General features: G+C 46.1%; 2 protein-coding genes across 2 annotated transcripts; one reads left to right on the forward strand and one right to left on the reverse strand.

The window, feature by feature from the left end:
- Positions 1-1,422: 1,422 nt before the first annotated feature.
- On the forward strand, positions 1,423-5,427 carry LOC113207033 (cytochrome P450 4C1). Its single transcript, XM_026423386.2, has 12 exons — positions 1,423-1,577; positions 1,937-2,114; positions 2,222-2,328; positions 2,412-2,502; positions 2,650-2,838; positions 3,065-3,140; positions 3,227-3,429; positions 3,916-4,025; positions 4,101-4,169; positions 4,301-4,469; positions 4,562-4,741; positions 4,874-5,427. Exons 2-12 carry the CDS (start codon positions 1,937-1,939, stop codon positions 5,041-5,043), a joined length of 1,542 nt encoding a protein of 513 aa, XP_026279171.1. The 5' UTR covers positions 1,423-1,577; the 3' UTR covers positions 5,044-5,427.
- On the reverse strand, positions 5,372-8,497 carry LOC113207032 (uncharacterized). Its single transcript, XM_026423385.2, has 4 exons — positions 7,661-8,497; positions 7,375-7,578; positions 7,155-7,267; positions 5,372-7,076 (listed from the first exon to the last, which is right to left on the reverse strand). Exons 1-4 carry the CDS (start codon positions 8,342-8,344, stop codon positions 5,768-5,770), a joined length of 2,310 nt encoding a protein of 769 aa, XP_026279170.1. The 5' UTR covers positions 8,345-8,497; the 3' UTR covers positions 5,372-5,767.
- Positions 8,498-11,132: the final 2,635 nt, after the last annotated feature.

Genomic DNA, 11,132 nt, shown 5'->3' on the forward strand with positions numbered 1-11,132 from the left:
CGGCGCTCCCCTCTCTTCTCACTCACCCTTCTCTCTTTGGACTCTCGCCCTCCCCATCTCTGTTTTCGAGAGACGAAACAGACGTACACTCATACACACACACGCACACAGACATATATGCACCCATACACTCGCGACCAGCCACCCACGCATACGTCACAGAACCGCTATAATGCAACACAATCAACCGATTAAAGTACGAAAGGCGTTGTTTTCGAAATACGGTCAGTGACTGAAAACAATAAAAAACTAACAAGGCGTCGAGTAAAATGTTGTTCGATTCTTGCCATTCTGGTTTTGAACCTTGGCCATTTATTTGAACCTATCACTGGACGATATATAGAAAAGCACATCTGAGTAATACCACCACCAAGAATCGGTGCCGGCGCAAAAATATTCGTTATATTGAGAGTTGACTGCCAATGTTGCATTTGCATACGTGTGCCACATTGTGTAAAATCCTGTGCCAAAGTACAGAAAAAGTACAGCATTCCCGTGGTACAGGATGCACGTACGTAAATAAAGTGCCCATACGGCTCCATGTTAAAAATTCCTGGACTCCGTACTTAGTAAGTACATGTACTGCAGGGCAACCGTGAACGAGTTTACAAATCAAGTTAACCAGTCAACTTACTGTGTCTTTTAGACAGTTCCCTAAAGACTGTCTCTACCAGAAGGCAAAGTCTTTTAGACATCGCAGTTAATTCCCCCCCCCCCTCTTTCCGTTTAGGGAGCTGACGAGGGTAGGTTTAAGACACAGGGTGGTTCTGTTTTTCCTCACTTGACAGACTTCAGCCTAGGATGCATACGAGTGGTTTGGGGGTTTATTCACCAGGGGGGGGGGGGTGAATTTTGTAGTGAGTGCCTGGTCGGCAGACAGCCCCCCCCCCCAAATCCCCCAATACAAACTAGTGTTCGCGGGGGAGACGAGTCCAGTCCTGATCCCACCACAGTGGTTTGACCTGCGACCTGCAGGAGGGCGGCGCGCACTGCGAACACCCTTCCAAGAAGGGCCAAGACCCTCAACCCTTCTATTCGGGCTGACGAGCAGCTCGAGGAGGGCGAGGAGGACGCCGTGCCGCGGCCAGGCCGTGCGACTCCCCCGCCCTCTACCGCCCTCCAGCACAGAACACAGCGGTAGTCCTTGGGGGCTTGCTGGGTCTCTTATCGCCAATAAGGGTTCGAGCTCTTGAGTTCTAAACATAGCGTTTATTGGCGCGTTTAGTTTCTAACTCACCTACACGACAAACATAGACTCCGACAAGTGGACGAGAGCAAAGTGTCAAAGTGTCGGTCCGGTAGGTCGATCGGTCTTCGTTCCCACCCTTCCCCCCGCTCTGAGTGCCCCCCCCTCCTCCCACTCCCCCGTCCCCGCCCGGAGGGATGTGCAGAACAGATAAAGGCCCGGACGCCTGGTCCATTCGCCAGTCGCTCCCGGACCGGCCGCCCGTGCCAGCATCATCCGCTCCATCTCTGGAGGGACAAGCCAGCGCTCAGCTAAGCTCAGCTCACCCCCTGACAAGACTCGACGAGGAGGCACTGCAGTTCGAACCGCGCCATTTTGATTTTCTGACGAGGTGAGGCAGTGCAAAGCTTGACAAGTTCTCCAGGACATGGCGAAAATTTCGGACAGTCTCATAGTGCACTCGTGTAACGGCAGCTTCACGCTTTGCAAGCGCTGAGCAGCTGCGAAGGACTTCCGAGCGCATTATTGCCTCCATCATTGGAGTATCAAAATTAAATGCCTTGTAGTCTATACAGCCTCCTGAAAAGCTTTACAGGGATTTGTGTTTTGGGATAGTTTCAAAGGTTTAGGGTCTTTACAGGAACCATGGTTTATGCACTCTGACTTTAAACGCAAGGAAGCAAATTTATGAGGGAAAAAACTTTTCCAGCCAGATGGTTTTAAAAGTGTTTTTATTATTATCTGATTCAGATGGAGACGTCGGGCGTAGGCCTGTTGGCGGGCGCCATCCTGGGGATGCTAGTGCTGTATCAGATCCTGCTCATCGTGACAAGGAGGAGGAGGTTCGTCAAGGTGGTGGACGCCCTGCCGGGGCCCAAGCCACACATGGTCTTCGGGAACGTACCCGACCTCATGGTCGCTCCCAACAGTAAGTAGAGAGATGGGTAAATGTGCTTCATCAATAACATAAATCTGAATTTAAATTTTGATTTTTTTAAAATCCTTATTAATAAATTTGGGTTTGTGTTTTTTCAGAGTTGTTTGAAGCCTGGGACGAGCGGCACAGGAAGAATGCGACGCTCTTCAGGACGTGGATCGGGCCCTACGCGGAGATCAACCTCAAGGAGCCGGAGCAGGTCGAGGTGAGGGTCGTATTCGCGGTCACATCGTGGGTGCAAACTCGGAATCAAAGGCCACGAGTAAAGCGCTTTATGTAACTTTCCAGGCCATCCTCAGCAGCTCCAAGCACATCACCAAGTCCAACGCTTATCGATTTCTGCAGCCCTGGTTGGGAACCGGCCTCCTCACCAGCACAGGCAAGTACCGCAAAAACACCCAACGTGTTAAAGTCCCAACAAATTTGGACACTAACAACTGCAACTCATTGATATGCATTTTTATGTAGGTAGATTTACATCTTTAATTTGGATCATAACCATTGTCTGTTGCATTTCAATCCACAGGACACAAATGGCACACGCACCGTAAGATGATCACCCCAACATTCCACTTCAAAATTCTTGAGGCCTTCCACGACGTGTTCGTCGAGAAGTGCGAGATCCTCGCGCGGAAGCTGGCTCGAGTGGCCGACGGCAAGACCGAGTTCGACATGTACCCCTTCATCACGCACTGCACCCTCGACATCATCTGTGGTACGTCATTTTTGGGGCCTGAAGGCGGGGTGCCTCTTTCACGACTATCTAATAACTAAGTTGTCGGTTGATCAGAGAAAATTCTCTTACCGCTGAAAAAATTGATACTACTCTACCGGGAAATTCCCCACTGGGAGCGATCGAGTACCTCGTCCAGCGTCCGTTGCTAAACGCCCGGTTTCTCCTCCTCACTAACGACAACTTGCCATTTCTTCGTATCTTTCAGAGACTGCGATGGGTGTCAGGATCAACGCACAGGATAGTACAGAGAAGAGGAGTGACTACGTATCGGCCATTTACGAGTAAGAGCATCATGCACCTCACTGCTGATCTTTTAAAAAAGACTCGTATTGCCTCTGGTCTTAATCACATTGCCTTTCGTTCGTAGGGTGAGTGAACTGACGCTGAAGCGCGCGCAGCGTCCCTGGCTGTTCCCTAACTTCACTTGGGCCCTCACCGACATGGGCAAGCGCTACAAGCACTGCCTCTCCATCCTCCACGGCTTCACCAACAAGGTGATCCGCGAGCGCAAAGAGGTGCGCGAGGGCCAGCGCGGCCAGCAGGAGCAGCACTCCCAAGAGGACGATCTCGGTGAGTCCCCCCCCCCTTCCCCACCTCTACAGCTTGCCACAGACACCTTGTTTCATGCAGCGGCATCCCTCCGTTATTGGTGGCTTACCCTACGGCGCCAGGGCGCCTCCGAGGCGGACAGGCCCGCCAGGCACTCCTCAGTTACTGGTGGCCTACCCTACGGCGCGCGGGCGCCTCGTGGGCGGACTGGCCCGCCCGGCACTCCTCCGTTCCTGGTGGCCTACCCTGCGGCGCTCGCGCGCCTCCCGGAGGCGGCCTGGCCCGCCCGGCACCCCTCCGTTACTGGTGGCCTACCCTACGGTGCCCGGGCGCCCCGGGCGCCTGGGAGGCGGACAGACCACAGACCCGACCGGCACCCCTCCGCACCCGGTGGCCTATTCCACGTTTCCCAGGCGCTCCGTCCGTCGTCCTCCGCCACCACGTCCCTTCCCAATCGACTAAATGAGCACTCCTTTTAAAAAAATTGCATTTTTTTTTTTGCGATAGGGCGTAAGAAAAGGACGGCCTTCCTGGACCTCCTGCTGGATGCGAGGGAGGCCGGAGCCCAGCTCAGCGACGAGGATCTCCGAGAGGAAGTCGACACATTTATGTTTGAGGTATGTGGTTTTTTATTGTTTTAAAATTACTGACTTCCGGGCGTCAATTTTTAAACATGTTCTATTATCATGTAGGGTCACGACACTACAACCGCCGGACTATGTTGGGCAGTGTTCCTCTTAGGGTCTCACCCACACATTCAGGTAAAGCATAACACTTTGTCCACATTCTTTTTTTAAAAAAATATCTTATTTTACAGGTTTGTATTACACTTCTTGTAAATTTTTAAAGAAATAAAGGAGTAAATTTCTTTTTTTATCTATATGCCATCTAGGACACTGCCGCAGAAGAGCTGGAGCACATTTTCCAAGGTTCAGATCGGGCGCCTACTGTGCGTGACCTGCAGGAAATGAAGTACCTAGAGCGCGTCATCAAGGAAACACTCCGGCTCTTTCCATCAGTTCCTTTCATCGGACGCAAACTGTTCCAGGATGTCGACTTTGGTAGGAAGTCAATCTATCATCTTATTTTTAAGCTCATCCCCACATTGAAACTGGCTAGAATACCAGCATATCTAACGGCCTGTTATTTTCAGGTGGATACAAGGTCCCTGCTGGTTGCATGATCAACATTCCAATCTACCACATTCATCGCAACCCCAAGCAATGGCCCTCTCCTCATGCATTTGATCCAGACAACTTCCTGCCGAACAGAGTGGCTGAGAGACATCCTTACTCCTACGTTCCGTTTAGTGCTGGACCAAGAAATTGCATTGGTAAGTGGTGTGGCCTATAAGTTACCCTTGGATATTTGCGCATAGTTTTCAGTCATTTTAGAAGTGTTTGTTTTATTGAAGTATGCTTATTATACAATCTTTGTAATACATGTTTCTACATTTGGGTTACAGGCCAAAAGTTTGCTTTGATGGAGGAGAAGACTGTTTTATCCTACATCTTGCGATACTACAAAATCCAAGCAGTAGAGACAATGGAAGACCTCACCCTCATGATTGACCTTATTCTAAGACCAGAATCAGGTATCAAAGTCAGGCTGGAGCCAAGAACACCCCTGTCATGAGGCAATGATAGACGCTTGAAATTTGATGGCAAAATGATATGAATTTTTAGGCTTACAATTGTTAGCTAAGTAGGTCTTAAGCGAACTTGCCATGAAATTTCACAGTGCAATCATTTCTTTGTGCCAAGCACATGCTGCCCACCAAAGAGTTACCTGATCAACTGATTTTTTGCCTAGTCCTCATTCTAATGAAAGAAGCAAAGGCATGGTCCTCGAATGCCTGTTCTTTAGGTAATGGTCCAAAAAACCTGCCCATGGTTCTGAACCTCATGGATCAAGTGTAAATAGTTATTGTGGTCTGTAAAGGGTAATACTGAGTTAATGTACATATGAATTGTAAATAAATTTATTTGATATAAAAATAAAACTTAAGTTTAGCAATAACATGGGGTATATTAATAAACACTAGTTTATATATGCCTACCATACATAAAATACGACTTTAGAAGGAGAAAAATATTCAGAATACTGAGGAAGTTTCAGCCTTACAAAACGTCTTGTAAAGTAGCAGAAACATTTTCAAAATCCGTAACTCAAAACAGAAAACTTGTACACATGACACAATGAAAAGATTAGTAAGTGCATGCCAGACAGATTAAAAAATAGAGAGAGAGACAACAAGAAAAAAAAAAACAAAAAAAAAACAGAGGACAAGAATTCAGTAAGTGTTAAAAACAAGGACACGACACAAAGAACTTATAACTCACGGAAAGTAACTACATGTTTATGACCCCTTTTTTAATCTGTTTTCTTCCACTTTTCCAAGAATCTGATGGAATTTATTTGGTTTCATGCGAAGCACAAGCACTTTCCTTTTGGGAGGGCTACCAGATGTTTCTGGTGTCCCACCAATAATAGATGAGCTTTGGCTTTGTTCTAAGAGGCCCTCTACAAGTGTAGACACTTCTGAATGGGATTCTAAGAGTTTATGCTTCTGAGCCTTACTAATATTTGAACTAGGAGGGGCTACAGCATGAGTTAATTCTGGAGTAACCTGGTTAGCTGATTCAGACATAGTTTTTGAAAAATTATACAATTTTTCAGCAAGTTCAAAGTCAGAACCGGTCTTAGAAACACTATTAGCAGTAGAAATAAAAGTTTCTACAGCTGGAATAAATAATTCTGGGTTGTTTCTCATCTTATTTAATAGATGATTATAGAAATCATGTAAACCCTGTTTGAGTTCACTGATGGAACATTCAGACATGTTACCCTTGGTACTCTCTACAGTTCTATTCTCTTCATTGCTTTGAGTATCTTGGTCTAAAATATCACAAGTCTCTTCAAAACCAACATTATCATGATCCTGATCATCATCATCTAAAATTGTACTGGGTTCCTCATAATTTCCTCCAGAGTCATTACGATACAGTACTTCATGAGAGTTTAATATTTCTGTGTTTCCTGATGTCTCTACCAATTCAGAATTACCTACTAACATATCAGTTCTATTTGATGAAACACCCTTGGATAATACTTCATCTCCAACTAAATTGCTCTTAGACATGAACTCATATCCATACAAACTATTGATACTCCTCTGCATTTCATCATCTGGCTTGCTTTTAAGATTTTCCATGGCATATTGTTCACTCAAACAATTCTCAGGGTTAAAATCAGCCAAAACAGAGTTCGCTGAATGGCTTGGAAATGAGTTTTGCATAGTCTGACGAACAACAACTTTCTTTTTTGATGAAGAGTATGATCTCCTAGTCGATTTCTTCTTACCATCCTTGACTTTTTTCCCACAAATTTCATAATAAAGTCTGTAGCACCAAGGTAACGGAGGACATTTTGCACCATCATTGATTGCTTCTTCATATTTATCACCATATTCTCTCTTTAGATCTGCCTTGTGGACTCTGAGTGCGGCTGCAGGTGTTATTTTGGCTCTGAACATGTCAGCAAACTTCTCCCTAACTTCCGGCAGGGTTCTGCGATGACGAAGGGCATCAGGAGTTGTCAAGGAGTGGCAGTGATTATGGTGTATGCCAATCACACAGGGAAATTCACTTAGCAATGGATCAGCGCTTCTGTAACATAAGCAATGGTAAATTTTAAAAGCATCATGGAATTTTACTATAAACTACATGTGTTTTACAAAAACATACGATTTCATGCCAGTATTCTTCACAGTTATTGATAATCTTGCCTGACAGCCAAGGTGTCTTTTGCTCTGTTGTTGGCCTTTTCTAAATGTATTTTTGTGGCATTTGTAGCATTTCTGGAAATGGTATAAAGAAATGTAGAATTCATATAATAAACAAGCAAAGATAGTTAGGTAAATAGACATGTATAAATAATATTTGGTTCAATAAGATCTAAACTTACTTTAAAAACAATACGGAAAGAGTTTTCTTTAAAGGTTTTTGTAATTCTAAAATTTGTTCCGGATGCTGCCTCAAAATCTTTCAACCATTGCAAAGCCTCATCTTTCTTTGTTATAGTTGTTCTTATTTCAGCTTTAAAATGTTCAGGATTTTCCAATCCTTCAAAAGAAAATATGTGATACCTGTATGACTTTGGCAGAATATCCTAAAATTAATGAGAACATGGATTAAAAACTAGTTTTTTTATTGTCGATAAGATCATACAGTTTACATAATAAAACACTTACCTCGAGTATTTTGGGGCAAGGGAGACTTGCGGGAGGAAATTCCTTTTTCCTTTTCCTCTTCTCAGCCTCTTGTAAATCTTCTTTTGAGCAACCACTATACATTACTATTGGCTCCTTGCTCTTCCACAAAGGGCGAGGGTCTCTACCCCAGGGTTTTGGTTTAGGCCTAGAATTCTGATCATTTCCAACAGAACTCCCACAGGATGTCACAGAAACAGAGCCATCATTTACAGATCTATTCACTGTCTTGTTGACAATCGAGGATATTTGTTTATTTTCTTTCAGAGAGTCTTCGTCTTGAGATTTTGCTGCATTGTGCACAACAGGAGGTTTCTTATTCACGACCTGAGCTTGACATTTCGATGTTACAGGTTCAGGTTTATAAGCTGGGTTTGGAATAATTCTTGGTGGAGGTTTCGGTTGTATTGGAACAATCTTTGGTGAGCCTAAGCGGATGACAGGACATGGCTGATTTGATACCACAGGACTTCCAACTGTTCCTATCGTTGGCTTCACGAGAACAACGCCAGGCGGTAGCTTAAATATTCTGGCAGAGGAAAAGTTTGAAGGCAGCTCTTTCACTTGCTGTAAAGTCTTTGAACCACTACCAAATTGAACATTGGATACAGGTAAGGTCAAAGCCACTCTCCCACTGCCAACGGATTTCAACACTACATGTTCCATGATTAACGACCGACAGCAAATCACTTTCGATGCATTCACAAGACAAGATTACCAGCATAAAGTCCCAAATTAAAACATTTCGCACGTATCGAAATGTCAACAAACACCACCAAGTCTTCTTTTTCTTGCCCCGTCTACTTGCCATATATGAGAAATCGTGTCGACTCGGAAAAGTTTGCGCCGTATAACAGCAACATATTGCAATTGCTATTACTTGTACACATAGAATAACGATGGGCGGAGGCTATAAATGAGTGGTAAGAGAAGAGAATAGGGCAACGCACATCACCAGCAGGGCGTGAATTCGACGTCGATCGGGGTATGTCAAAGAATTCTGGTAAAGCTGAAATGCAAAACAGTGCGGGGAAGAAGGAAACGGAAGTCGCTATGCTTAAACATGGTGACTTCCAAAGTTTTCTTGTTCCCATTCTTCTGCATTTCAGTTTTAACCTTTTCGCCCACAAACTTGGCAAACGCAAATCACTGCAGTGAAATCGTAATTTAGAAAAATTTTCAAAAGGTAAAAACACTTGTCTCAAAATTTCCAAGGAATCCAGTGGTTGACAGACACTCAAAATACGGCTTATCTCAAGTATAGGTCAATCGACAGAAAATTGGTTTCCCTGTGCTTAAAATGACCCAGCCAGAAACGTCGTATCGATATTCCGTCGAATCGACATCGACTTGTCGAGAAATTCATCGTTTTGACGTATTTTTGGACCTCTGGTACGACCAACGACGTCGAAATGACGGCGTTACGACATGCCATTTCTGGCTGGGGAGCGCCCACTTTAGGATCTGTCCAGAATATGTATATATATAGGGAATGTTCGGCCTATGAATCTAAACTGCCCCGCAAATCCAGGACGCTGTGGGATGAATAGTTTTCGAGAAATCAAAGTTCTAAAAATTTCGAACTACGACCCTACTTTGAATCGATATAAAAATGGTTGTCTTGTGCGTTAGGCGATAGCCCACCTTAGGATCTGTTCAGTTTTACTAGAGTAATGTACAGCCGAAATCTGGACGCTGTAGCTCCAATAGGTCCAGAGCTAGGGCCGATTTCCGTTGAAATTTCTGTCACGGAACTGCCGAATGGGGGCACTTCTGGCTCTCCGGGCCGGAGGCACGCGCGCCCCGCCGTTTGACGCCATGCCTCTTATATCGGTGTGTGATGGCGGGCCAGGTGTGTGGTCTGGTGGCTCAGCAAGTTCCGTGCTGGATCGCTGCTCGTATCGGCTGTTCGTGTCGTGGGTTCGACTCTTCACTTTTGGGGCTATTTTTTATTTTTTTAAAAATTTTTCCCTCAGGGGATGGAAACTATCGGGGAATGTTCGCCCTATGAATATAAACTGCCCCGCAAATCCAGGACGCTGTGGGATGAATAGTTTTCGAGAAATCAAAGTTGTAAAAATTTCGAACTACGACCCGACTTTGAAACGATATAAAACTGGTTTCCCGGTGCGTTAGGTGATCGCCCACTTCAGGATCTGTTCAGTTTTACTCGAAGAATATACAGGCTAAGTCGGGACGCTGTAGCTCAAATACTTTCCGAGATAATGGCGATTTACATATTTTTACGTCCCTACTTGTGGCCACAAAATTGTGGCCACAAACCCGGCGGCCAGAGTCAGCTTAATCCGACCCGACTATAGAACACCCTTTTTCGGGTAATATGAAATCCAAAGCCTTCAGGAAGTAACCAGAAGGTAGGGACGTGCTCTGCACATAGTCCGTGACGAGCCGAAAGGCCCCGGATGCGTAAAAACCAACGCAATGGGGCCCAGGGGGCCCCAAACAGCCTTTGAAAGAATTGCCTACCCTCCAGGCGCTCTCATCCACAACTTGGCCCTCAGTCACAACTCGTCCCAGGGGTACCTTCAGGTTACAAACAAGTCGGGGGCGCACGGTGAGTATGTATGGCGGACCCGCCGACCTACCAGGCGCTCTCATCCACAACTGGACCCCAGCCACAACTCATCCCAGGGGTACCCACAGGTTACAAACAAGTCGGGGGCGCACGGCGAGTATGTATGGCGGGCCCGCCTACCTACCAGGCGCCCTCATCCACAACTGGTCCCTCAGCCACAACTCGTCCCAGGGGTACCCACAGGTTACAAACAAGTCGGGGGCGCACGGTGAGTATGTTTGGCGGGCCCGCCTACCTTCCAGACGATCTCATCCACAACTCGGCCCTCGGCCTTTTCACTTAGATGACCTCGAGGAAGTCCATGTAACCATGAAGGTTCATTTGCACTAGTTTTTACCGTAATTTCAGATGTGTTTCCGAATACCATTTCCGTAATCCTTCATGAAATGGGCAAAGCGGGAACAGTCTATTGGGAACCCTTGTTTCTCACGGTTGGGCGGGGCGACCTGATAGTTGCCTCTCCTCCACCAGTTTTACTCTTGCGGTGTGTGGCGGTCTGCTCCCCCCGTTCATATGTGCCTTTTATACTGCGGCATTGGCTGCTTCCCAGCTCACCGACCTGTAGTTCAAGTAGAGTTGGAACACGCGGAGTTGCGGGGCTCGATTCCCGAGTAGGGGTGGGGCAGATCGCCCCTATTCCTCGCTTGTTTCGTTTTCAAAATCAATGTGTCTAAGGACTCGGCAGACAGCCTTCGCCGTGACGCCGTACCCGCGCGCGTTCAGTGGGGCACTAAGTAGTGCCGCGAATTTCGTGCTTCGAACCTCTGTCAAAATATCTTTTTCCTCGGGCTATACGGAAGGGATCGTCTAGAAAGTACGTCCGTTTCTCTCAAAATCATCCTGCAAACTACAGAGGCT

This window comes from Frankliniella occidentalis, unplaced genomic scaffold (genome assembly GCF_000697945.3).
Source record: "Frankliniella occidentalis isolate FOCC.00 unplaced genomic scaffold, Focc_3.1 Scaffold431, whole genome shotgun sequence".
Taxonomy (NCBI): Eukaryota; Metazoa; Arthropoda; class Insecta; order Thysanoptera; family Thripidae; genus Frankliniella; species Frankliniella occidentalis.

Bases quoted from the DNA above. Each gene is read 5' to 3' on its own strand.
- LOC113207033 (XM_026423386.2), top strand. From the start codon at position 1,937: ATGGAGACGTCGGGCGTAGGCCTGTTGGCGGGCGCCATCCTGGGGATG. The intron at 2,503-2,649 runs GCAAGTACCGCA...TTCAATCCACAG, and splicing joins CGGCCTCCTCACCAGCACAG to GACACAAATGGCACACGCAC. The intron at 3,430-3,915 runs GTGAGTCCCCCC...TTTTTGCGATAG, and splicing joins CTCCCAAGAGGACGATCTCG to GGCGTAAGAAAAGGACGGCC.
- LOC113207032 (XM_026423385.2), bottom strand. From the start codon at position 8,344: ATGGAACATGTAGTGTTGAAATCCGTTGGCAGTGGGAGAGTGGCTTTG. The intron at 7,579-7,660 runs GTAAGTGTTTTA...CATTAATTTTAG, and splicing joins CTTGCCCCAAAATACTCGAG to GATATTCTGCCAAAGTCATA. The intron at 7,077-7,154 runs GTATGTTTTTGT...CTTATGTTACAG, and splicing joins AAGAATACTGGCATGAAATC to AAGCGCTGATCCATTGCTAA.